The sequence below is a fragment of the Dermochelys coriacea genome, chromosome 3 (genome assembly GCF_009764565.3).
Source record: "Dermochelys coriacea isolate rDerCor1 chromosome 3, rDerCor1.pri.v4, whole genome shotgun sequence".
NCBI lineage: Eukaryota > Metazoa > Chordata > Testudines > Dermochelyidae > Dermochelys > Dermochelys coriacea.
Window position 1 is genome coordinate 31785384 of NC_050070.1, and position 22888 is coordinate 31808271.

Below are 22888 nucleotides of genomic sequence, written 5' to 3' on the forward strand. Positions count from 1 at the left end.
TTGAAACTCTACAGTGGATCATTCCATTATGTCAGCCACTCCATTTGGAACATGTGCGTCTGTTTTTGGTTTCCCCCTCCTTCCCGCCCTGGAAAAAGGTTTTACTATGTTATGGTTTGTTCTTTGTTATGTTTATATAAAAACAGAAAATGAACATTTCAATGGGATAAAGCTGAATATGAAAGCCATATTTTTGCTGGTGTAAATAGATACAGGTACATTGACTTCAATAGCATTTCACCCACTTAAACATGCAAAAAATTTGGTCCATTGTGTACATTTACGACATTAATGATAGGTAACAAAGGAAAAAACTGTAAGCGTCTCCCGTTTATTTTACAGTATACCTGTACATATTCTTGTAATATGTACTGCATGCATTTATTAACTTTATAAAACCAATATCAAAATGTTCAGGATACTCAAAAGAAAAAACTCCACTATTCAATTACATTTTATCTAATAGAAGTTTTATAACACAAATCTTTAATGTTCATATTTTTTATCTTTAGTTTCACAATTAAGAAAAATCAATCAATCAAAATCAAATCAATTTTTAGAAAAAGTATTTTTCATTGCTTCCTCTGTGATTATTAAAGACACTAATACACTTATAATTTATTAAAAAAAAAATTCTGTCACAGCTCTAAATCTTTGGTTTGAGTCTGTATGGAAGTAATTACTCTGCAATTAGCACATTATAACTGATCTTGGAATCACTGTAGTTGTTACTGCTTCAGCACTGTGACCCCACTGAAGGATGATGTAAGATCATGTGAAATGAAGGAACAAGCCCATGTTTAAACGTGAACAGTTTTGCGAATGAACAAGTTTGGTAAGAAACATTATGAGAAACAGATGAAAGGCAAAGAGTTTTAAAGAGGGAATGTCATAATGGTAACATATTGCACATATATTAAACTAATATTTTAAATCTGATTATTAATACATTTTCTGAAACAATCTTTGAACCTTGGATGTTTACTAGAGGTAAAGACCTAAGGAACTAAACAACAAACCTACGTGATATGAGGTCAAAACATTTTTTCTCCTCTGGGTTTGTTTTCACTTGGCAAGTTAACAGATTGAGTTTTGCAGGAGGTCGGTTAGCCTATTTAAAGATAAAAAACACACAAAGTAATATCCCTTAGTAAGATTCATACTGATTAAGAATTTGCTTGTCTGTAGGTAGAATCTGCCTGCAGCTAAGCATACTATTCTATTACAAAACATCTGAGTATGACCACAAAGTTTCCAAAACTGGCTAGCACCCATATTTTTGGGGTATCAGACAAAAGTACGGCAAGCAATACTTTAATTTATACTTTTTCTGGTTCCCAGGTATATAACCTAGACTCCCTTTCCTATTGACAGAATGGGTATAATTAGGGTGAAAGTGAGGAGAGTCTAGTTGTAAAGGATGGGTCTAGTACCATTTTATAAATCACCTCTTTGGTTAACTTACCGTAATAATTGTCTGAAGGAAACAGATATAATGAAAGCAATAACTGCCTTGATCATTAGAATATTTCTAATCAAATGAAATAATTTCCATTCTAGAATATTTCCATTACTACTACTAATAGGGCAGGAGGGAGGGAAAGTATGGCTCAATTATTATTACTATAGTTCCTTTTGAAAAACAAGTAATTGTCTCCTCTCCCATATATTATAGAGCCACACTGCTGGAGAACAAACAATTCACTACAGAACTCTCTAAAAATAAGGATATACTTGGGGGTGGGATGCGCTAGGGGAGAGGTAAAAATGAGCTACCAAAGACATCCTAAAAGCAAGGCAACCAAAATACTATGTGCTCCCAAGGTTCAGCACTTTCAGACAGGGATCCTCTTTCCTACATCAATTTCTCTTTGAATAGAAATGGCATGTTTCATTAAAAGTAAATTCCAACAATAGGTCTTCCTAAAAAAAAACAAACACGTTAAAGGGCAATGGAGATGTTAAAAAATAAATATCTCAACTTTCTCTCTAAAATAGCTGCCCCTCCCTCCAGTGTATGAGGACACCATCTTGGTGGCTGAAATCCAGGAATCACATACATCACTACAAACAAAAACTAGCTATACACTTCCCTAGAGCAATTAAATCAGAAACCAAATTAAATGAAGGCAGTTATTGATACTGTGGACAAAAATTAGTCACCTGTTTAAATAATCTGGTAAATAAAATAGCAAGGACAGAATAATGCACAACATAGATCAAAAAGAACTTAACAGGTCACAACAATAAGCATGGTCATCAGTTTAACCTACCAATCTGATAAAATAAACTAAGGCTTTACAATATATTAACTGACATTTTTGTAAAACCAAGCTGGTATGAGGACATTATTTACTTGTAACTGGAGGTTCTTCGAGATGTATGGTCCCTATCTGCATTCCACTATGGGTTATGCATGCATACAGCATCAGAGAAATATGTGAACAGAGCCCCATGTGGCTGCTTTACAGATGTCCAGGAGCAGTATCTCCTGAAGAGATGCCACAGTTGTTGCTTACACTCTGGTGGAATGAGCTCTTACCCCATGGGGGGTAGTGGGGGTGAGGGAGGTTCGATAGCTAATAGAATAGAATGCAGCCAGAGATCCATTTGGAAATTCTCTGGGTTGACATGACATGCCCTCTGACGCTGTCTCAGGGATTGATTTTTTTCTCTGCAGGTAAAAAGAATGCTGTTTTGGGGAAAAAAAAAAACACAGAAAAGTGAATCGATTGGTTAAGGTGAAATTCTGAAACTACTCTGAGGTGAATTTGGGGGGTAGACTCAAAGAAACCATATTCTTATGGAATATGGCGTACAGAGGATCTGCCATCATTGTTCCAAATTCACCAACCCTTCGAGCAGAGATGATGGCTACAAGAAAAGCAACCTTCATGAAAAGGAGACACATGAAGCAAGAAACTAAAGGTTCACAGTGAGGACATGCGAGTACTGAAAGAACAGTGTTTAGTTCCCACGGGGGAGTAAGCTTCTGAATAGGTGGGAAAGTTCTTCTTATCTTTCCAGAATCTATTTGTCTGTGGATATGTGAAGATCGAGTAGTCCCAAGAAAATGGATGATATGCACTAATCGCAGCTCCTCAGAAGGAGCTGATGGACAAACCCGATGTCCTCAAAGACAGGATATAGTATAAGATGAGAGGAATACCTGCAATTTCTGGGAGAATGCCATTTTGATGGGCCCAAGAAGAAAAGCACTTCCATTTAATTAGGTTACATTTTCTAGTAGAGTCCTTGTTACTGTTAGAGAGGAAGTCTCTTATGGCTGTGGAGCATGAACGTTCTAAGGATGATGCCCATCCAAATGCCAAGACCCAAGGTAGAGTGGACGCAGATCAGGTTGCCTCATCTTGCCGTTCCACTGGGTCAGGGGCTCGAGAAATGTCGGAAGGATGATTGGTGGTTGAGATGACATGCCTAGGAGGTTGGGAAACCAGAATTGTGTGAGCCAGAAGGGCGCAGGATCAGAATGACCCCTTCTCTGTCCTGACATATTTTGCGTAGACCTCATGGCAGGAGCAGTAGCAGAGGGAAGGCATAAATGAAGTGGTTTGACCAAGGAAGAATCAGAGCATCACCCTGGGAGTGGTGACCAACGGCTCCTCTGGAGCAATATGTGGTGCATTTTCTGTTTTCTAGAGAGGCGAACAGATCCATGGTTGGGGTTCCCCATAGAGTGAAAACATTGCACAGTACCAAGCTGTGGACCTCCCACTCATGGTTGACTGTAAAATGTCTGCTATGGGAATCTGCAAGCAGATTTTGTTTTCCTGGAAGGTAGGCTGCCGATAGGGTAATTTGATTGCTGATGCACCAATTCCAGAAGCTGACTGCTTCTGCACATAGGGCGGTGGATCTCACTCCACCCAGCTTGCTGATGTAGAAAACAGCCATTATGTTGTCTGACATTTATAAGGACATGCTGAGTGTAGATGAATGGAAGAAAGGACTCACATGCCTTCTGGAGTGCATACAACTCTAGAATACTGATGTGCATCCTGAACTCTCGAAACATCCAGGTATCTTGTGCAGTGTGGCTGTTCATGTGGGCTCCCCAATCTCATAGGGATGCACCTGTAATAATGGTCCTGTCTGGAGAGGAAGGGTGAAAGGGGACACCCACACATCAGTGATGAGGATTTGTCAACCACAGCAAAGGAGAAATGACTCTGACTACAGCCACGTCTGAAGGCAACAAAGGTGGAGTCTTGGAAATGGGGTGATGTAGGTGCAAGAGGCCATATGACCTAGGAGAGACAGACATGACTTGACCTGTATTTTAGTGTTGTTTGTGATTTGTTCATGGCCTGGAACCTGTTCTAGGCAGGTACTCTCTTGCAGTGACAGAATTCAAGATTTCCCTGATGAAATCCAAAGATTTGGTGGGGAGGGAGGGGGACGACACATTTTTCTGTGTTTATGCTGACTCCCAGTGACTTGATGCACAGACTTCCTGGTGGGACTTGGTGCTAATTGCTGAGGCAGGGGAAGACAATGACCATGATGTCTCACATGGGCTGCTACTACCAAGAATATCTTGGTAAAGACTCTGGGGAGAGTCTATTCTGAAAAGCAGTACTCTACTGAAAATAGTCGGAATGTACCATGAACCTGAGGAAGCGTCTGTGGACAGGATGAATATCTATGTGAAAGTAAGCATCCTTCACATCAAGAGCTGTACATCACATGCTCTTTCCTAAAGATGGGATTATAGCTGCCAATGCAAAATCTGAGTTTGTGAATGAAGTGGTTGAGATGGTGGAGGTCAAGGATTGGTCTCCAACCGCCCTTCTTTTTGAGTACCTGGAAGTAAGTCAAGTAAAACCTTCTCCCTTGGTACTGAGGAGGGATGTAGTCTATTGCTCCTTGCTGCAGTAAAGAGTTCACCTCTTGTTTGAAAACACTCTCGTGACAGTGGTCCCCGAAGTGGGCAGAGAGGATTTTTTTGGAGGAGGTAGGGATGCAAACACTATCATATAGCCAGAACGAATAACATTCAGAACCCACTTGCCCATTGGTTTTTCAACACCTGGAGTGCAATAAGAGGGCTAGCCAATCCACACATGTTGCATGGGGCTCATGAAGTGTTAGGCTTAGTGTTTCGTGGCTCTTGAGTTCTCATCAAAAATAACGTGGAGCCGGAGGCTGAGAATGATATGCAGAGCCTGTTGCAGAGGGTATAGGGAAGCAGGACTTTTGAACCCTCTGTGTCTTATGTAGTGGCCCATAGGGTCTCTCATGGAAAAACTGCTGAGCCATATGTCTAGATCTAGACCGATGGGCAGTGAAACTTCCTTTTACGGGCAAGCATGTATATACCAAGCAAGTGGAGGGTAGCCCTGGAATCCTTCATGGTATGGAGGGACTCATCTGTCTTCTGGTTGAAGAGGTGTGATTCATCAAAGAGGAGATCCTCAATGGTATTCTGGACCTCCTTAGGCAACCCTGATGCATGGAGCCATGACTCCCTGTGGATAATGGCAGTAGCTACAGCTCTAGAGGAAATATCAGCAACATCAATTACAGATTGGGGAATGGTGCTGCTATGAGTTTGCCCTCATCTATCAGAAAACGAGCTCTGTCCTGCTGCGGAAGGTTGTCAAAAAACTTCTCAAACTTGGCATAGTTCAGGAAATTGTTTTTAGTTATTAGCACCTGGTAATTGGCTATCCTGAACTGGAGACTGGATGATGAGAAGACTTTTCTTTCCAGCAGATCCAGGAGTTTGCCCTCTTTATCAGCAGAAGTAGACCAAAGATGTTACTGTCTAGCTCTTTCAGAAGCGGACAAAACCACCAGTGAGTTGGGAGTGGGGTGAGAAAAAAAAACGCAGATGTTTGCATGCCACGGGCACAGTTGCCAGCATTTGTCCCTTAGTGGTATCCATCAAATCGGCTCTAACACCCCCGGGTGCCGCCTGCTCATAGCGCTGGTATAAGGGGCCCTGCCAAGCCAACACCCCTTCAGTTTCTTCTTACCATCATCATCTCTGGCTTGTTGGGTAATGGCATAGCGCACCGAGAATGTGTGCACGGAGGACCAGGTTGCTACCCTGCAGCTATCCTAAATAGGAACTTGAGCAAGGAAAGCCGCCTAACAGGCCTGCGATCTTGTGGAGTGAGCAGTCAGGTTAGGCGGCAGAGGGATCCCTGCAAGGTTGTAACATGCCGAGATACACAAAGTGATCCAAGACAAAATCCTCTGAGCAGAGATGGGGAGCTCCTTCATTCTCTCAGCTACTGCTATGAACAGCTGAGTCGATCTGCCAAATGATTTGGTACTTCAGGGCCCTTCTAACATCCGTGCAAACATTGTTTTTCCCTATCTGCATGCGGCTTATGATAGAATACTGGTAGAAACATTGATTGGCTGCAGTGGAACTGTGAAACCACTTATGGGAGGAACTTCGGATGTGAGCGTAATTGCACTTTATCCTTGAAGATTGTACATGGGGGTTCGAAGGTAAGGGCTTGGTTCTCCAAAACTCTTCTAGCCAAAGTGATGGCCACTAAAAAGGCCACCTTTGGAAGAAGTGCAACAGTGAGCATGTTACTAGCAGCTCAAAGAGCAGGCCCATCAACTTTGATGGGACAAGGTTTAAGTCTCAAGAAAGGATTGGTTCCTTTATCTGAGGGAACTCCCTCTCCAGGCCTTTGAGGAAACGAATTACCACTTTGTGCAAAATAATTGATCAGGCCGCCAGATGGACCTTGATTGAAGAATGGGCCAGACCTTGTTTCAAGAGTAGAAGGTACACCAAAACAAGCTGCAATAAGGACTGTGTAGGCAGAACCCCACATTCGGAAGACCAGATGGAGAATCATTTCCAATTTGCCAGGTAAATTGCCCTGCTGGAGAGTTTTCTATTGCCCAGTAGGACTCTACGCTGCACAAGCTTGCTCTTCAGGATTCAGCCACAAAGGGTCTAGGCTGTCAGATGAAGAGAGCAGAGATTCAGGTGCCGCAGCTGACCATGATCTTAAGTGATCAAGTCCAGGTGCAGTGCGAGTCGGATATGGGGCTCCAACGAAAGGCTTAAGAGAGTGGTGATCCAGGGCTGTCCGGGCCACGCCGGGGCTATAAGGATGACCCCTGATCTTCAACAGAACCTTGTGAATTAGTGAAATGAGGGGAAAGATGAAGTATATGTAAGTTGTCCATGTCAACAGGAAGGTATCCGTAAGAGACCGGGGGCTGTACCCCCTCAGGGAGCAAAACTGATGGCATATCCTGTTTGCTTGGGTAGCAAAGAGGTCTATAAAGGGAGTCCCCCACCTCTGGAAGATGTCCCTTGTGATGTCCGGAATAAGGGACCACCTCTCATGATGAGTGGAGAAGGACCTGCTGAGGTGATCTGCAAGCTATTCTGTTGAATCCATATACGTGGATGTTGCCTAAGAGTTAGTGCTGAGAGTCCTGGATCTCCTCAAAAGGAATCTGAAGCTCTTCAGCAACTCTGTGGAGAAAGTCATGGAACTGCCTGAAGTCATCGGGGAGCTGAAGGAGGAAGGGACATAGGAATCACTGCTTCATCCAGAGCGTAATATTCCTCCTCCTCTGTTGGATCCAGGAGCAGATCTGACTCCCTGGAAGATCAGATTGACTCTTCAGTAGAGTACTAGTCCCAAAGCCCCCAAGTATGTCCTTTAGGAGGGTTAATAAGTGGTCAGAGCGGCCCTTGTGGCATGGGGTATCAGCAGATTTCTTGTCGTGCCTCTGGGATTTAGGATGTCCTAAATCCACATGGGGCAAGTTGATGGGCTTGCTTACAGCTGAATCCAACTTCTTTGAAGTGGATTTCCAGGAAGACTTAGTCTCAGGCTTATGAGAGTGCTTCCCGGTTTCCTGAAAAGACCTCACTAGGAGTCTGTGGGGGTAGATTCTCCCACACCAGAGTCGGACTTCACAGCAGGAGGCGCACTCCTTGCAGAATCAGGCTGATGTGCTTGGGGGAGGGTGGTCCCCAGGCTGCATTCGATTGAGGCCTCATGACCTTCTCCACGATGTATTTGTGGAGATGAAGTTCACGCTCTTCTTGGGTATGGCTGGGGAATGATTGGCAGATACCGGACCTTGCCACGATATGGGCTTCCCCAAAGCAGTACAGACAGTGCTGGTGGTCATCGCTCACTGAGAAGGATCACAGACAGAAAACCCAGAGTTTGAAGCCCAGAGTCCTAAGCATAGCCCAGCACCCAAACAGGATATATATGGGGGGTGGGGGGGGAGAGGAGGTTCCCTGTGGGAGTCTAATCTAACACTAATAGTCTATAAAACACTAAACTGTAAAAACTATTAAAACCGTTATAACTATTTGCAAACTAGACCATTCTTATTTTATAGAATGAAGCCGAAGTTGTAGACACTGAAGGTTCCAATCTGGACCATGTGGCAGTGAGAAAGAACTGGAGAGGCGGTCAGTACACCCACTCTTCATTCCCTTGGGCAGAATCACAAAGTGAGCCAGGGCACATGCGTGGACCAACGGACACTACTTTCAAATGCTTTGGCTCCAGATGCATGATGCTTGCATAACCCCCAGTGGAATACAACAGGGACTATCACACAAAGAAGAAATAGTATTAGGTTACTAGAATACATGAGAATCCCTAAAAAAGTAGACCTGACTCGACTTCTTGAAAACTGACTGGTTACAATAATAAACTTAAACAAGGAGGAAGAACAAATCAATAGAGAAAGAGCATATACATTCTCTTGCAATAAAATAAATAAAATGATGGAGCTGGCAGAAAAGTGATATTGACATCATCGGAGCTGAGGAAGGATAAAGATAAAATAGTGAAAGGAGTTCAAGAACAAGGGAAATAAGAGGTATCAGAGAATTATTTTCTTTCCAGATTTAAGTTCCTCTACACAAGCCTGGTATCCATGAAGAATATTATATATTGAAAAGAAGGGGTAGAATCTGCATTCTTCTATTCAACAAACCTGAGAGCCTCGCACAATGGAAAGTTGTATGCATTTTGGGACAACGAAGCTACAGAATGCTTACAGGACAAAGTAAAGCAAACTGTATCCAGAGAAGTCTTGGATGCAAACAAATAAGCAGGCTGAATTCCCTTCATTTCTGAAGGGATTTTTGTTTGGAAGGCAATGAAAACTTGTATATTACGCAGTGATTTCAATTTTCATTATTTTAGTGTACTAGAGACAAACATTCTTTCAAGCTAGAATTAAGCAACAGAATAACTTCTTGAAAACATGAACTTGGGTCTATTTTCTTGGCACTCTCTCTATAATGTTCATAACATTAACATTTCTTGATTTTGGCTTGTTAAACATTTTGATGCAACAAACTCTCTCCCAACAAGATGACTAATTGGAATGGAAGCTTGAAATAGAGCAACTAGTTTGCTAAATGTTTTATGTTTTGATGTCTAAGTCACAAGCCAGAACTATTTTATACCATGGTAGTATAGCTTGCTATATTTACCAACAATTTAAAATTAAGAAGTACTTTAAAAAATTCCAAAATGTGTTGGAATCACAAGATATGTATTGGACTCAGAGTCTAAAGCATATTCAGGATTAATCTCATTTCCGGTGGGATGCGAAACCTGAAGTCCTAGATGTCTTCTGCACAGATTTTCCAATTTAATTTGAAGATATCTGGGCCTGGCCTCTTCTGGTCTTTATACCCTATATATAGTCCTCTCCCAATCCTTTCTATCAGCATTTGGGTATCTAGAAAAGTAGCTGCAACCACTTTTTAAACACTTCAAGATGCAAGCATCCTAATTTTGGAAACACTAACATCTCAAAACATCTTTAAATTGAGATTAGTCCATTCCACTGAATAAATCAACATCAATATTGATACCAAAACCATATTATCATTTAAGTGTACACCCACCATTTCAATGCCTAAAAGTGATTTCTAGCCAATCAGATGCCTCATATCACGGAACTTTCACACCACAAAATGGTTTGTCTAAGTTTCTTACAGTTACTACCACCAGCTCACCTCCACCAGTGCAACAATAATGGTAACTTTGGTTTAGACAAGATTCAACCACCTGTTGGTGTTTCAATCATGTCATCTAAATCTACTCTGAGGAGAGTTGGATGACATTCTGGTTAGAACACAAGTAGCTGCCTATATTTCATGTGTAACTGTACAGTTATAGAACTAGTTTGTGATTTCTGAACCTCTTCACAGTACCTGCTTCACTCCTCAGATATTTTAAGGTGTCAGGGTTCCTTCCCCACGCTGAACTCTGGGGTACAGATGGGGGTACCTGCATGAAAGACCTCCTAAGCTTATTTTTACCAGCTTAGGTTAAAAACTTTCCCAAGGCACAAATTCCATCTTGTCCTTGAACAGTGTGTGCTGCCACCACCAAGTGATTTAGACAAGAACCAGCGAAAGGACCACTTGGAGTCCTATTCCCTCAATCTCTACACCCTTTTTCCTGGGGAAGGCTTGGGAATATATCCTCACCAATTGGTACAGATGAACACAAACCCAAACCCTTGGATCTTACGAACAATGAAAAATCAATCAGGTTCTTAAAAGAAGAATTTTATTTAAAGAAAAAGTAAAAGAATCACCTTTGTAAAATCAGGATAGTAAATACTTTACAGGGTAATCAGATTCAAAACACAGAGGATTCCCCTCAAGGCAAAACTTTAAAGTTACAAAAAACTGGGATAAACCTTCCTCTAGCAAAGGGAAAATTCACAAGTTGAAAACAAAAGGTAATCTAATGCACCTTGCCTTACTTACTTACTTCTTTTGTACCATCAGAGACTTGTACAGGATGGTTTATAGGAGAAGGAGTTTTTTGACCCGATGCTTCTCTGCTTTCCCCAGAGAACACACAAACAAAGCCTTCCCGCCCCAGATCTGAAAGTATCTTCTTTCCCCATTGGTCCTTTTGGTCAGGTGCCAACCAGGTTATTTGAGCTTCTTAACCCCTTACAGGTAAGGAGGAATTCTAGGCTACCCTTAGCTGTATGGTTATGACATAAAGTTACTATTGTACCCTCCCGACAGCCAATTAATCCAATCCATCATTCAATGAGATGAAAGATGAAAACTTCCACTCCTTCAACATTAATTAATGCTGCCACTTAGTCAACTATAGCATTCTCTCCCTATCCCTTAAAGGAATAAATTGTATCCAAGACACTTTAACCTTGGCAGACTCAGGCAGCAAAAAGGGTGATTTCTGGAATGAAACATTCAGGTCTCTCACATAACACTGAAGAATTCTAGGTTGGTTCATGTAGAAACTATGTAAATAATTTTTAAATGGGGCAAGAGCAGAAGGCCATTAACTAAGCTATCATTAATTAGCTGATTTTATCATTTAGTACATTGCTATAGCAATAAGAAGGGCCTGAGAGCCAAACTATTAAATCTTCTCTTCCACTTTAAGTGGCATGCTGTTAGGGATTGAAGGGATTTCTAGGTTCTAAGGGTAGAACTGGCAAATCTGGATGTCTACTGGGATGATTTATTGCCATCTCAAACAGAATGAAACAAAATCAGTTGTTAATCCTGAGTCAGCCATGGGAAACATGAACCCACTATCTCTTTTGGCTATTAATTGTGTTGCTAGAGAAGGCAAAGTTACATTAACAATCTCAAATAATAAAGAAGAAAGCATTCATTACTAAAGCATCTTCCTTTGTTTTCTTTTGCAAAAGTCTGCCAGATTCCTGCTTATGTTTTTTGTACATAAATCAACTTCAGGTTTCTTGAAAACAGAAAGGTCTCATTCATAACTCTTTGATCCAAGAAGCCCTCAAATTGCTAGTTACATGGCTCAATCTGTTTCTGTCATTGGGTTTTTCATTCCTGCATGTTGCAATCAGGCAAACATTGCAATCAGGAAGGTGTCAACAGACAATCTCCACTTGCTGATATAATACAAGAGAGATGTCTGTGTTCTTCTTCAGCACTGAATTAGTAAATCGCTATCTTGCAACCTGCCTGTATGATTGCTAATTTCCTGAGACTTCAGATTGTCCTAAATGTACTAGATTATCATCAATGAAAGTCTGTGCATATGTATCCGTGCGCATACACACACCCCATCACACAAGAAAATATTTACTCTTACAGGTAAATGATTGATAGAGTGAAAGATCCTCCATCACTTTCAGAGAACACCTGACAAGCAATAACATATAAAGTATACAGAGTCATATCATGGCATCAGCTACTGCCTCAAGATGGTTGCTTCAGAAACCGAGAAAAGCTTTGAAAGCACGCCCCACTTAAATCCACGCAAGGCTACATGACTAAAAAGAATGGAGATCCCTGAACAATAGAATCATAGGGTTAGAAGGGACCACAAGTGTCATCTAGTCTAACCCCTTGCCAAAATGCAGGATTTGTTGTGTCTAAACCATTCAAGACAGAGGCTATACAGCCTCCTGTTGAAAACCTCCAGTGAAGAAGCTTCACAACCTCCCGAGGCAGTCTGTTTCATTGTCCTACTGGTCTTACAGTTAGGAAGTTTTTCCTGAGATTTAATCTAAATCTGCTATGCTGTAGTTTGAACCCATTGCCTCTTATCCTGCCCTCTGTGACAAAAGAGAACAACTTTTCTCCATCTTTTTTTATGGTTACCTTTCATTATCTGAAGACTGCTACCAATCTCCTCTTTTCCAAACTAAACATAACCAGTTCCTTCAGCCTTTGCTCAGATGGTTTGCATTCCATTCCATTGATCATCTGTCACTTGCCTCTGGATCCTTTCCAGTTTCTCTACATCCTTTCTATACATTGGTGACCAAAACTGGACACAGTACTTCAGCTGAACCTTAACCAGTGCCGAGTAGAGTGGTACTATCACCTCCCATGACTTGCATGCTATGCCTCTATTAATGCAACCTAAAATTGCATTTCTCTTTTTTTTTTTTTGCCACAACAGAATTGCGTTGCTGGCTCATGTTGAGGTTGTGATCTATCACAACTCCCAGATCCTTCTCACCAGTACTGCTGCCAAGCCAGTTTTCCCCCATTCTGTATTTGTTTTGGTTTTTCTTTGCTAAGTGTAGCACCTTATATTTTTCTTTGCTGAATTTCATTTTGTTGTCTATAACCAGGTTCTCCAATTTATTGAGATCCCTCTGAATTTTAGCTCTATCCTCCAAAATATTGGCAAGTCCCCCTAGCTTTGTGTATTCTGCAAACTTGATCAATATGCTCTCTGTACTTACATCCAAGTCATAACAGCGGAACCCCACTTGAGACCTCCCTCCAATCCAACAGCATTCCATTTATAGTTACTCTTTGTTTGTTGTTCAATCAATTATGTATCCACTTAATGATAGTTCTGTCAAGCCCACGCTTCTCCAGCTTACTTAGCAGAATGTCATGAATGTCATGTTGTTTCATTATCAGCAATCAGCATAATAAAGGGTAAATGATAAGAGTTTGTAGTTGGGTTCTTAAATTCTCATGGCAATTTTGCAAGGCTGCCATAAAAAGATAGGGCCATCTAATTCAAGATGCTGCATGAGGAATCTAACAAATTCCAAACTATAAATATACAACAACATAGTTTGTCTTGTATTAGCAACCAAATACATGCATAAAATACTATAAACAAATACTTACTGTACCATGGGAAATTGTAAGGAAACCATTTTTAACTGAGCATTTCCTTTTCTGCCATACTTTTCTGATTCTGGTTTTAAAAAAAAGACAAAGTGACTCAAGTTTATGTATAATTAGTATTAAAATTACATAGGATAACAGGACTGCAGTTTTTTTCCAGTAATTGTCTAATGGTACATACCCATCACTTTTCTTATATAGGCTACCATTTCTTTCAGTGCCATGCTCTTTGTTTCCCTGAGGCTGATGTAAACTGTAAGCTGTACTCTGACGGATTTGAGAATCCTAAAGGACAGGAAAAAAAGCATGAAAGTTTGCTAATCGAGGACAGTTCAAATGAAGTAAATACTATTGCCCAAATTAGAGAATAGCATGAGAAGGTTTGTTTTTCCTGCCAGATGGAACAAAGGGAATTTAAAAGGCAGCCGGTATCACTATCTACTTCTGCCACAGTGCAGAAGGGATTCCACTGAAAAAAGAATGCAGCCTTAGCCTCAGGCTTCAGCTGCATTAACTTTTCAGTGGATTCCCTACCAGATTGGTAAGGCAACAGCATGTGTTGCACAACCCCAGGCTGTCAATGTGCACATTCCCAACTCCTTAGAAAGCTCTCTGCAGATGACTTCTTACTTATTTTTTATTTGGCTTCACCACCACCACTTAGGTACCTTTTAATCTAAATCATAATCAAACAACAGGCTTTCCAACCTATGCAAAAATTCTCGTGTGTAAACCATCAGAGACCACTGTTATCTGTAGGCCCAACTGCACCTTCTCATGGAAAAGCTCATCGGAGAAAAAAGGTTCCCCCGTGGAGTCTCTTCCACATTGCCCAGCTTGGGTGCCCAAACAGCACAGATCCATGGGAACTTTGACATTCTACTGGAACATGCTTCAAGAGGCTTCCCCCCCCAACTACTGCTAGAGCTCAGAAGGGACTCCACTGGGGGTGTGGCCCTTTCACAAATCAGGAACATCTGGACTTAAAAAGCACAACCTGCATGATTCCAAAGGGGCACTGCTTTTTAGAAGTGCCTCAATTTCAGTAGCACCAGGGCATGTATCCAAATTAGTAGAAATATGCAAAACTGATTCTTAAAATAATTGTTTCAACCAAACCACAGTGAATTTTTAGTTGATTCTGGACCTTCGGCCCTGAACGAAGTAGAATCCTGGCATTGTAAATGGCAAGGAGCATACTTTTTTTTTTTTTAAATCCCCTTAGGAAAAAATATGTAGCAATGAGGTTGGCTCATGCCATATCAACAACAGTCCTACAGCATGGATTTGCCTATCCATTAAAAAAAAGCTCTCCTGTCTACCATTACAGTAATCAATACACACCCAGTTATATATGGTAGAGGATTAAAGCATGGGGGAAAAATAGAGAAGTGAAGCTCACCTAAATGAATCTCTGAGAATATCTGTTAAAAAGAATAAACTGAACATCTAAAAAATAAGCCTGTTAATTTAATAAACCTCTCATTTGTCAAAGAGGTGACATAGCACGTCTCAAATGTATTAAATGTTTATTACATTAAATACAGTGCTCCAAAGATTATGAATTTAGGAGATCACTGTTTTATTCTTTTTAATTAGGATTATTTTTGTATAGATGGGTTTATGTCAGACTATTTTATGCACGGAACTATTTGTCTTGGCGTATCCAACTGCCAAGCATAAAAGTAGAGCAGGGTTATAGGTTTTTCCCTCCCCCATAATTTTTTTTCCACCAGTGATCAAAGACTAGTATACAAAGGAGTATCTAGCTACCCAGGTATCCCAGCTGTCAAATGACAGCAGGCATGTGTCTGTCTCTGAACTATCTGAGCTGTACCTTAGATATTGGCTTTTCAGTCTGGCACTGCTTTTTTGATACTTGACCAGGAACACATACATCAAGTGTCAGATCTATCAGCAATTTTTTTTTAAAAGGATCTCTTGTGTAGTTTAAAAATAATAATCCAAAGTCATCCACCTACTGGTATTTATCTTTAGATGTTTAACACTGAATGTGCCATAATGCACTCTAAGTGGTGGCGTTAATATATTCCATACTATTTCTCTTAAGAGCTAAGAATCTATTATTTAAGTGTCATCTTTGTACTCAACTATTGTATAAAAAAAACAGAAAGGCACTGACTTTAACCAGCTCTGTGGGCAGCTCTACATTCTCTGCCTTGCTCAGGACTCATTCATTGTTCCTCCTACCTGTCTTGCAACTTCCCCCCATCGCTCTCCCCCGTCCTGACTGTGGAAATGCTACTCCTGAGAAGTTTAGAGGCACTGAAGGAGTTTAAAGTAGGAGCCGTGCTAATCTGTATTCGAAAAAAGAAAAGGAGTACTTGTGGCACTTTAGAGACTAACAAATTTATTTGAACATAAGCTTTCATGAGCTACAGCTCACTTCATCAGATGCATTCAGTGGAAAATACAATGGGGAGATTTATATACATGAAACAATGGGTGCTACCATACACACTGTGATGAGAGTGATCACTTAAGGTGAGATATTACCAGCAGGAGAGCGGGGGGATGGAGGGGACCTTTTGTAGTGATAATCAAAGTGGGCCATTTCCAGCAGTTGACAATAATGTCTGAGGAACGGTGGGGGGGTGGAATAAACATGGGGAAATAGTTTTACTTTGTGTAATGACCCATCCACTCCCATTAACTATTCAAGCCTAAGTTAATTGTATCCAGTTTGCAAATTAATTCCAATTCAGCAGTCTCTCGTTGGAGTCTGTTTTTGAAGTTTTTTTGTTGAAGAATTGCAACTTTTAGGTCTGTAACTGAGTGACCAAAGAGATTGAACAGATTTCAGAGTAGCAGCTGTGTTAGTCTGTATTCGCAAAAAAGAAAAGGAGTACTTGTGGCACCTTAGAGACTAACAAATTTATTTGAGCATCCGATGAAGTAAGCTGTAGCTCACCAAAGCTTATGCTCAAATAAATTTGTTAGTCTCTAAGGTGCCACAAGTACTCCTTTTCTTTTTTGCAAAGAGACTGAAGTGTTCTCCAACTGATTTTTTAATGTTATAATTCTTGACATCTGATTTGTGTCCATTTATTCTTTTACGTAGAGATTGTCAAGTTTGACCAATGTACATGGCAGAGGGGCAGTGCTGGCACATGATGGCATATATCACATTGGTAGATGTGCAGGTGCACGAGCCTCTGATAGTGTGGCTGATGTGATTAGGCCCTATGATGGTGTCCCCTGAATAGATATGTGGACAGAGTTGACAACGGGCTTTGTTGCAAGGATAGGTTCCTGGGTTAGTGGTTCTGTTGTGTGGTGTGGGGTTGCTGGTGAGTATTTGCTTCAGGTTGGGGGGCTGTCTGTCTGTAAGCAAGGACTGGCCTGTCTCCCAGGATCTGTGAGAGTGATGGGTCGTCCTTCAGGATAGGTTGTAGATCCTTGATGATGCATTGGAGAGGTTTTAGTTGGGGGCTGAAGGTGATGGCTAGTGGCGTTCTGTTATTTTCTTTGTTGGGCCTGTCCTGTAGTAGGTGACTTCTGGGTACTCTTCTGGCTCTGTCAATCTGTTTCTTCACTTCAGCAGGTGGGTACTGTAGTTGTAAGAATGCTTGATAGAGATCTTGTAGGTGTTTGTCTCTGTCTGAGGGGTTGGAGCAAATGCAGTTGTATCGTAGAGCTTGGCTGTAGACAATGGATTATGTGGTGTGGTCTGGATGAAAGCTGGAGGCATGTAGGTAGGAATAGCGGTCAGTAGGTTTCCGATATAGGGTGGTGTTTATGTGACCATCGCTTATTAGCACCGTAGTGTCCAGGAAGTAGATCTCTTGTGTTGACTGGTCCAGGATGAGGTTGATGGTGGGATGGAAATTGTTGAAATCATGGTGGAATTCCTCAAGGGCTTCTTTTCCATGGGTCCAGATGATGAAGATGTCACCAATGTAGTGCAAATAGAGTAGGGGTATTAGGGGACGAGACCTAAGGAAGAGTTGTTCTAAGTCAGCCATAAAAATGTTGGCATACCGTGGGGCCATGCGGGTACCCATCGCAATGCCGCTGATTTGAAGGTATACATTGTCCCCAAATGTGAAATAGTTATGGGTGAGGACAAAGTCACAAAGTTCAGCCACCAGGTTTAACGTGACATTATCAGGGATACGGCTTGTAGTCAATCTCTGTGTGGAATGTTGGTGTGGAGGGCTTCTACATCCATAGTGGCCAAGATGGTGTTTTCAGGAAGATCACCGAAGGATTGTAGTTTCCTCAGGAAGTCAGTGGTGTCTCGAAGATAGCTGGGAGTGCTGGTAGCATAGGGCCTGAGGAGGGAGTCTATATAGTCAGACAATCCTGCTGTCAGGGTGCCAATGCCTCAGATGATGGGGCGTCCAGGATTTCCAGGTTTATGGATCTTGGATAGCAGAGAGAATACCCCAGGTCGGGGTTCCAGGGGTGTCTCTGTGCGGATTTGTTCTTGTGCTTTTTCAGGGAGTTTCTTGAGCAAATGCTGAAGTTTCTTTTAGTAACCCTCAGTGGGATCAGAGGGTAATGGCTTGTAGAAAGTGGTGTTGGAGAGCTGCCTCGCAGCCTCTTGTTTATATTCCAACCTATTCATGATGACGACAGCACCTCCTTTGTCAGCCTTTTTGATTATGATGTCCCCCCGCTCTCCTGCTGGTAACCTTAAGTGATCATTCTCGTTACAGTGTGTATGGTAACACCCATTGTTTCATGTTCTCTACGTATATAAATCTCCCCACTGCATTCTTCACTGAATGCATCTGATGAAGTGAGCTGTAGCTCACGAAAGCTTATGCTCAAATAAATTTGTTAGTCTCTAAGGTGCCACAAGTACTCCTTTTCTTTTTGAAGGAGTTTAGTTTCAGTATTGAAGAGCTTTAGCTCTCCCAGAAGCTGAAGCTCCCAGTTGTCCAACCTCCCCTTCCCCCGATTATCAAAAGGTTTCAGATGACCTCCAAGACCAACAGGTAACTGGGGTTTCCACGTACTTAGTATTTTGCTGCTTCTTTTTGTGGAGTACCGTCTATTCCTTTCATCTGTTTACACCCAGTTTTATGTTTTGCCAAATTGAGAACCCAATAACACAACTTTACTGCTTTCCTCAGCTGAAGAAGCAGCCATTTTAGATCATATACATTTCTACACATACATTAGTACTAATAGACTATTTTAAAAGCATTAAGAAAGCAAGACCAGGGGATGGGACACAGAGCTTGTTAGAATAGTTAAAATGTGATCCAAGTCACAGAGCCCAAAATTGTTACCATCTGATGGTTGTTCAGAGGCCTGTGACAACTAAGTTCATGGTCTCAGTCTAGGTCCTGCTGGACTAGATTCCATATGACAAATCACCAATATAATTAGCATCTTTCTGGCCAGTCTCAGCATGCTTTCTCCATATGCAGAACCCCAACAGGATCTACTCTTTTAGCTCTGCTTTGCATATTCAGATGTACAGAAATACAGATCACAGATGGCACTGCAGGACCATTCATCAGAAGGGCATAACGTACACCACCACTGGGAGGAAATGGGGAGTTCACTAGAGGATACAAGCCATATCTAAAAAGGGGATATTGTCTTTTTTAAAGATATGGCCTTTATCACAAAAAAGATCAGGACCTTTTAAAACATGCACGACTCTGAAATTGTACCTTGTCCCCTTCAGGTCTGAAGGGCAGATATGTGCAGAAATAAGTGAGTCATTTTATTACCACACATTTACAGTGAGTAACTTCTCTGACCATAACCACACTTTACAGGAAGTAATTTATAGGGTTACAAAGACTTTCTTCTAAACCAATCTGAACAGCATAGCAAACAAGTGACAGGCATTTTATTTGCAAGTGGAACAGTAAAAACATTGTCCTGTAGGAGTTTTCTGTGCCAATGAGAGAAACATGCTAGGATAATCCATCTTCAATTTAAGAAGTCTATTAGCATTTATGCTGTCTGAATGCAATACCACCAGAAAATAATTGGTATAATAAAATGGTGGAGAACACAAATTACAACTAGCCTGCTATGCATCGTGCGTGCAGAGTTATTTTTAACTTATATCTATATTTCAAGAGACCTGAGAAGGGATTATTTTTAAAAGCACAAAGCAAAGCAATTCATGTGTTAACATGAAATAGATGCTTAAGTGTATTTATATTATCAATCCATCTCCATACACCAAAAAAACACAAGAAAGGTCATTGTTATCTCAAACAAACTGACCCTTCTACAGCAGTGACTGACAGTGGGGTTTCAGCCAGTTTTGTCAATATATATACATTGTTTGTGAATCGAATATGTCAGTCAATTTAGACTCTTCCATTCACTTCTGACTATAACACAAAGGTCTGCTCTTCTCTCCCCCACAGCTTTCCAAAAGCCCTATGTTTTCCATGTTTCCTAGCATCACTCCCACTGGAGCCTTTGAGAGTCCACACCCTCTTTTCTATAATTCCTTATATTCTCCAAGGAATCCCTCAAGCTTCCCTGCCTGCAGGAACCTCTTACAGCTAGCCCTCTGAATTCACATATGGCATGGCTACCATAATCAATGAAGACTAAAAATTTATCCTACCTAGCACTGGCCTAGATAGGCCAGATTCCAGGAGAACTAGAGAGGGGTCTTTAGCTTATGGAACTCAATAAATACTGTATTACAGTTAACTTCAAACCAAACTTTTTAAGAAGTAAATGAATATATAGTAATAAATTCATAGATTCCAAGGCCAGAAGGGATCATTGTGACCATCTAGTCTGACCTCCTCTATAACACAGAGAGAACTTCCCCCAAAATAATTCCTAACATAACTTTTAGAAAAACACCCAATCTTGATTTTAAAATGGTCAATGATGGACAAACCACCACAACCCTTAGTAAATTGTTCCAATGTTTACTCTTACCATTAAGAATTTACACCTTATTTCCCATCTGAATTTGTCTAATCTACTTGTGGCCATTGGATCATACTAAACCTCTCTCTGCTATACTGAAGAGCCCATTATTGAACATTTATTCCCTTTGCAGATACTTTATGGTCTGTAATCAATTCACCCCCTTAACCCTCTCTATGTTACGCTAAATAGATTGAGCTCCTTGAGTTTATAAGGCAAATTTTCTAATCCTTTAATCTTTCTCATGGCTCTTCTCTGAACCCTCTCCTATTTCTCAACATCCTTCTTGAATTGTGTGCACCAGAACTGGACGAGTATTTCAGCAGTGGTTACACCAGTGCCAAATGTAAAGGTAAAGTAACCTCTCTACTCCTACTCAAGATTCCTGTTTATGCATCCCAGGATTGCATTAATTCTTTTGGCCACAGCATCACACTGGGAGCTCATGTTCAGCTGATTAACCACAACGACCCCCAAATTTTTTTCAGAGTCATTGCTTCCCAGGATAGAGTATCCCATCCTGTAAGTATGGCCTACATTCTTTGTTCCTAGATATATACAATTAGCCATATTAAAAACACATAACACAAGAACGAGAAGTCCTCAAATGAAATTAATAGGCAGCAAGTTTAAAACAAACAAAAGGAAGGATTTCTTCACACAATGCAGAGACAACATGCGGAACTCTTTGCCAGAGGATGCTGTGAAGACCAAGACAAGGCTCAAAAACAAACAAACAAAACTAGATAAATGCATGGAGGATAGGTCTATCAATGGCTATTAGCCAGGATGGTCAGGAATGGTGACCCTACCCTCCGTTTGCCAGAAGTGAGGAATAGGCAACAGGGGATGGATCACTTGATGATTCCCTGTTCTGTTCATTCCCTCTGAAGCACCTGGCCACTGTTGGAAGACAGGATACTGGGCTAGATGGACCTTTGGTCTGACCCAGAATGGCTGTTCTTACTTTCTACTGTATGTTCTTATATATTGTTTGCTTGCACCCAGTTCACCAAATAATCCAAATCGCTCTGTATCATCAATCTGCCCTCTTCATTATTTACCGTTCCCTCATTTTGTGTCATGGGCAAAATTTATCAGGGATGATTTTATGTTTCTTTCCAGGTCACTGATAAAGATGTTAATTACAGAGGGCCAAGTACTGATACCTTTGGGACCTCACTGGAAACACACCTACTTGATTATTCCCCATGTATAACTACATTTTGAGACTTATCAGTTAGCCTAAATGATTTAATGTGTGCCATGTTAATTTTATATCAGTCTAGTAAATGAATTACTGGTTTCCATGCACTAGAATCCTATAGTTATTTTGTAGTCTTGTTGCTAGCTAGTTTTATTGTTAACCCCTTAGAAGCAGAAGAGTCAACAAGGTCAAGAGAAATCAAGAAGTCATTGCGCCTCAAGGTTAATATCTGAACTTGTACGTATTCTACAATTTGAAAACACATTTAATGTTTAAAAAAAAATAAAACTACCAAGCAAAGTGAACACACACAAGCTGAATTCATTTTCAGTGACTAACTGAAAGGAAGTTGTGCTGCAGATCAAGTTTTGGGAAGTTGCATGTAAGGGGAAATGAAGCATCCAGTCACAACAACAGATGTTCACTGTGAATGTACGTAAAATCATAATAGGGACAATATACAACATTTCCATTAGTTCATTCATGAAATGGGTTAAAAAACAAAAACAAACACACATACACGCACACACACATCCCCCACTACGCCTCTTATGTAGGCCAAATCAAGCAACCAGATTTGATTTCCAACAAAAAGAAAGAATAGTCAGTTTTAAAATCTGATTTGCACTAATACATTTTCTTTCCCCATTAAAAACCTAATATCTTTTTGTGCAATTCAAAGAACACAAGGAAAAGAGAAACAACTTTTGCATACAGACAAAACAAATACTTTTCAAGGAAAAATGCAGTTTCTTAAAATCCATATGGAAATCATGCAACATACTATTTATAAAAAACACTGAAACACTTACTCTCCTAGACTTCGGTCACAAAAGGTAAATGCATTTTAGGAGGGAAAAAAAAATCGGTTACAGAATAAGAAATTACATTGTAATGAACAAGACTGAACAACAGTTTGCTGTACAGTAAGTTACTATCAAAACAGACTGGTTTTCCAGTTCTTAATGTTTTTCAAATAATTATATTACTTTTAATATCCTACAGAAAAGTGGGCATGTCTATGCATAACACAGATTTGCAAAATAAAAGAATCGTGCATTGTAAAATTAGCAGAACAATTTGTTTTAAAGCTATTTTTATACGTGTACTTTTAAACCTGACAAAATACTTAACATCATAGTCCCAAAAAATCTGTATTGGTATCACTGCCTCATAAT

At 40.7% G+C, this 22888-nt stretch overlaps 1 protein-coding gene across 5 annotated transcripts in view; it reads right to left on the reverse strand.

The window, feature by feature from the left end:
• ASAP2 (ArfGAP with SH3 domain, ankyrin repeat and PH domain 2) overlaps nt 1-22888 on the reverse strand; it is a 166023-nt gene that overhangs the window by 54611 nt on the left and 88524 nt on the right. For 3 of the 5 annotated variants that reach the window (XM_038397776.2, XM_038397773.2, XM_043510273.1), the window contains 4 exons: nt 22523-22531; nt 13797-13900; nt 13616-13685; nt 1024-1111 (listed from right to left, as the gene is read on the reverse strand). In XM_038397776.2, coding sequence (XP_038253704.1) covers nt 1024-1111; nt 13616-13685; nt 13797-13900; nt 22523-22531 — 271 coding nt within the window. The remainder of the gene's footprint in view (nt 1-1023; nt 1112-13615; nt 13686-13796; nt 13901-22522; nt 22532-22888) is intronic. The other 2 variants (XM_038397774.2, XM_038397777.2) reach the window with 1 other exon arrangement.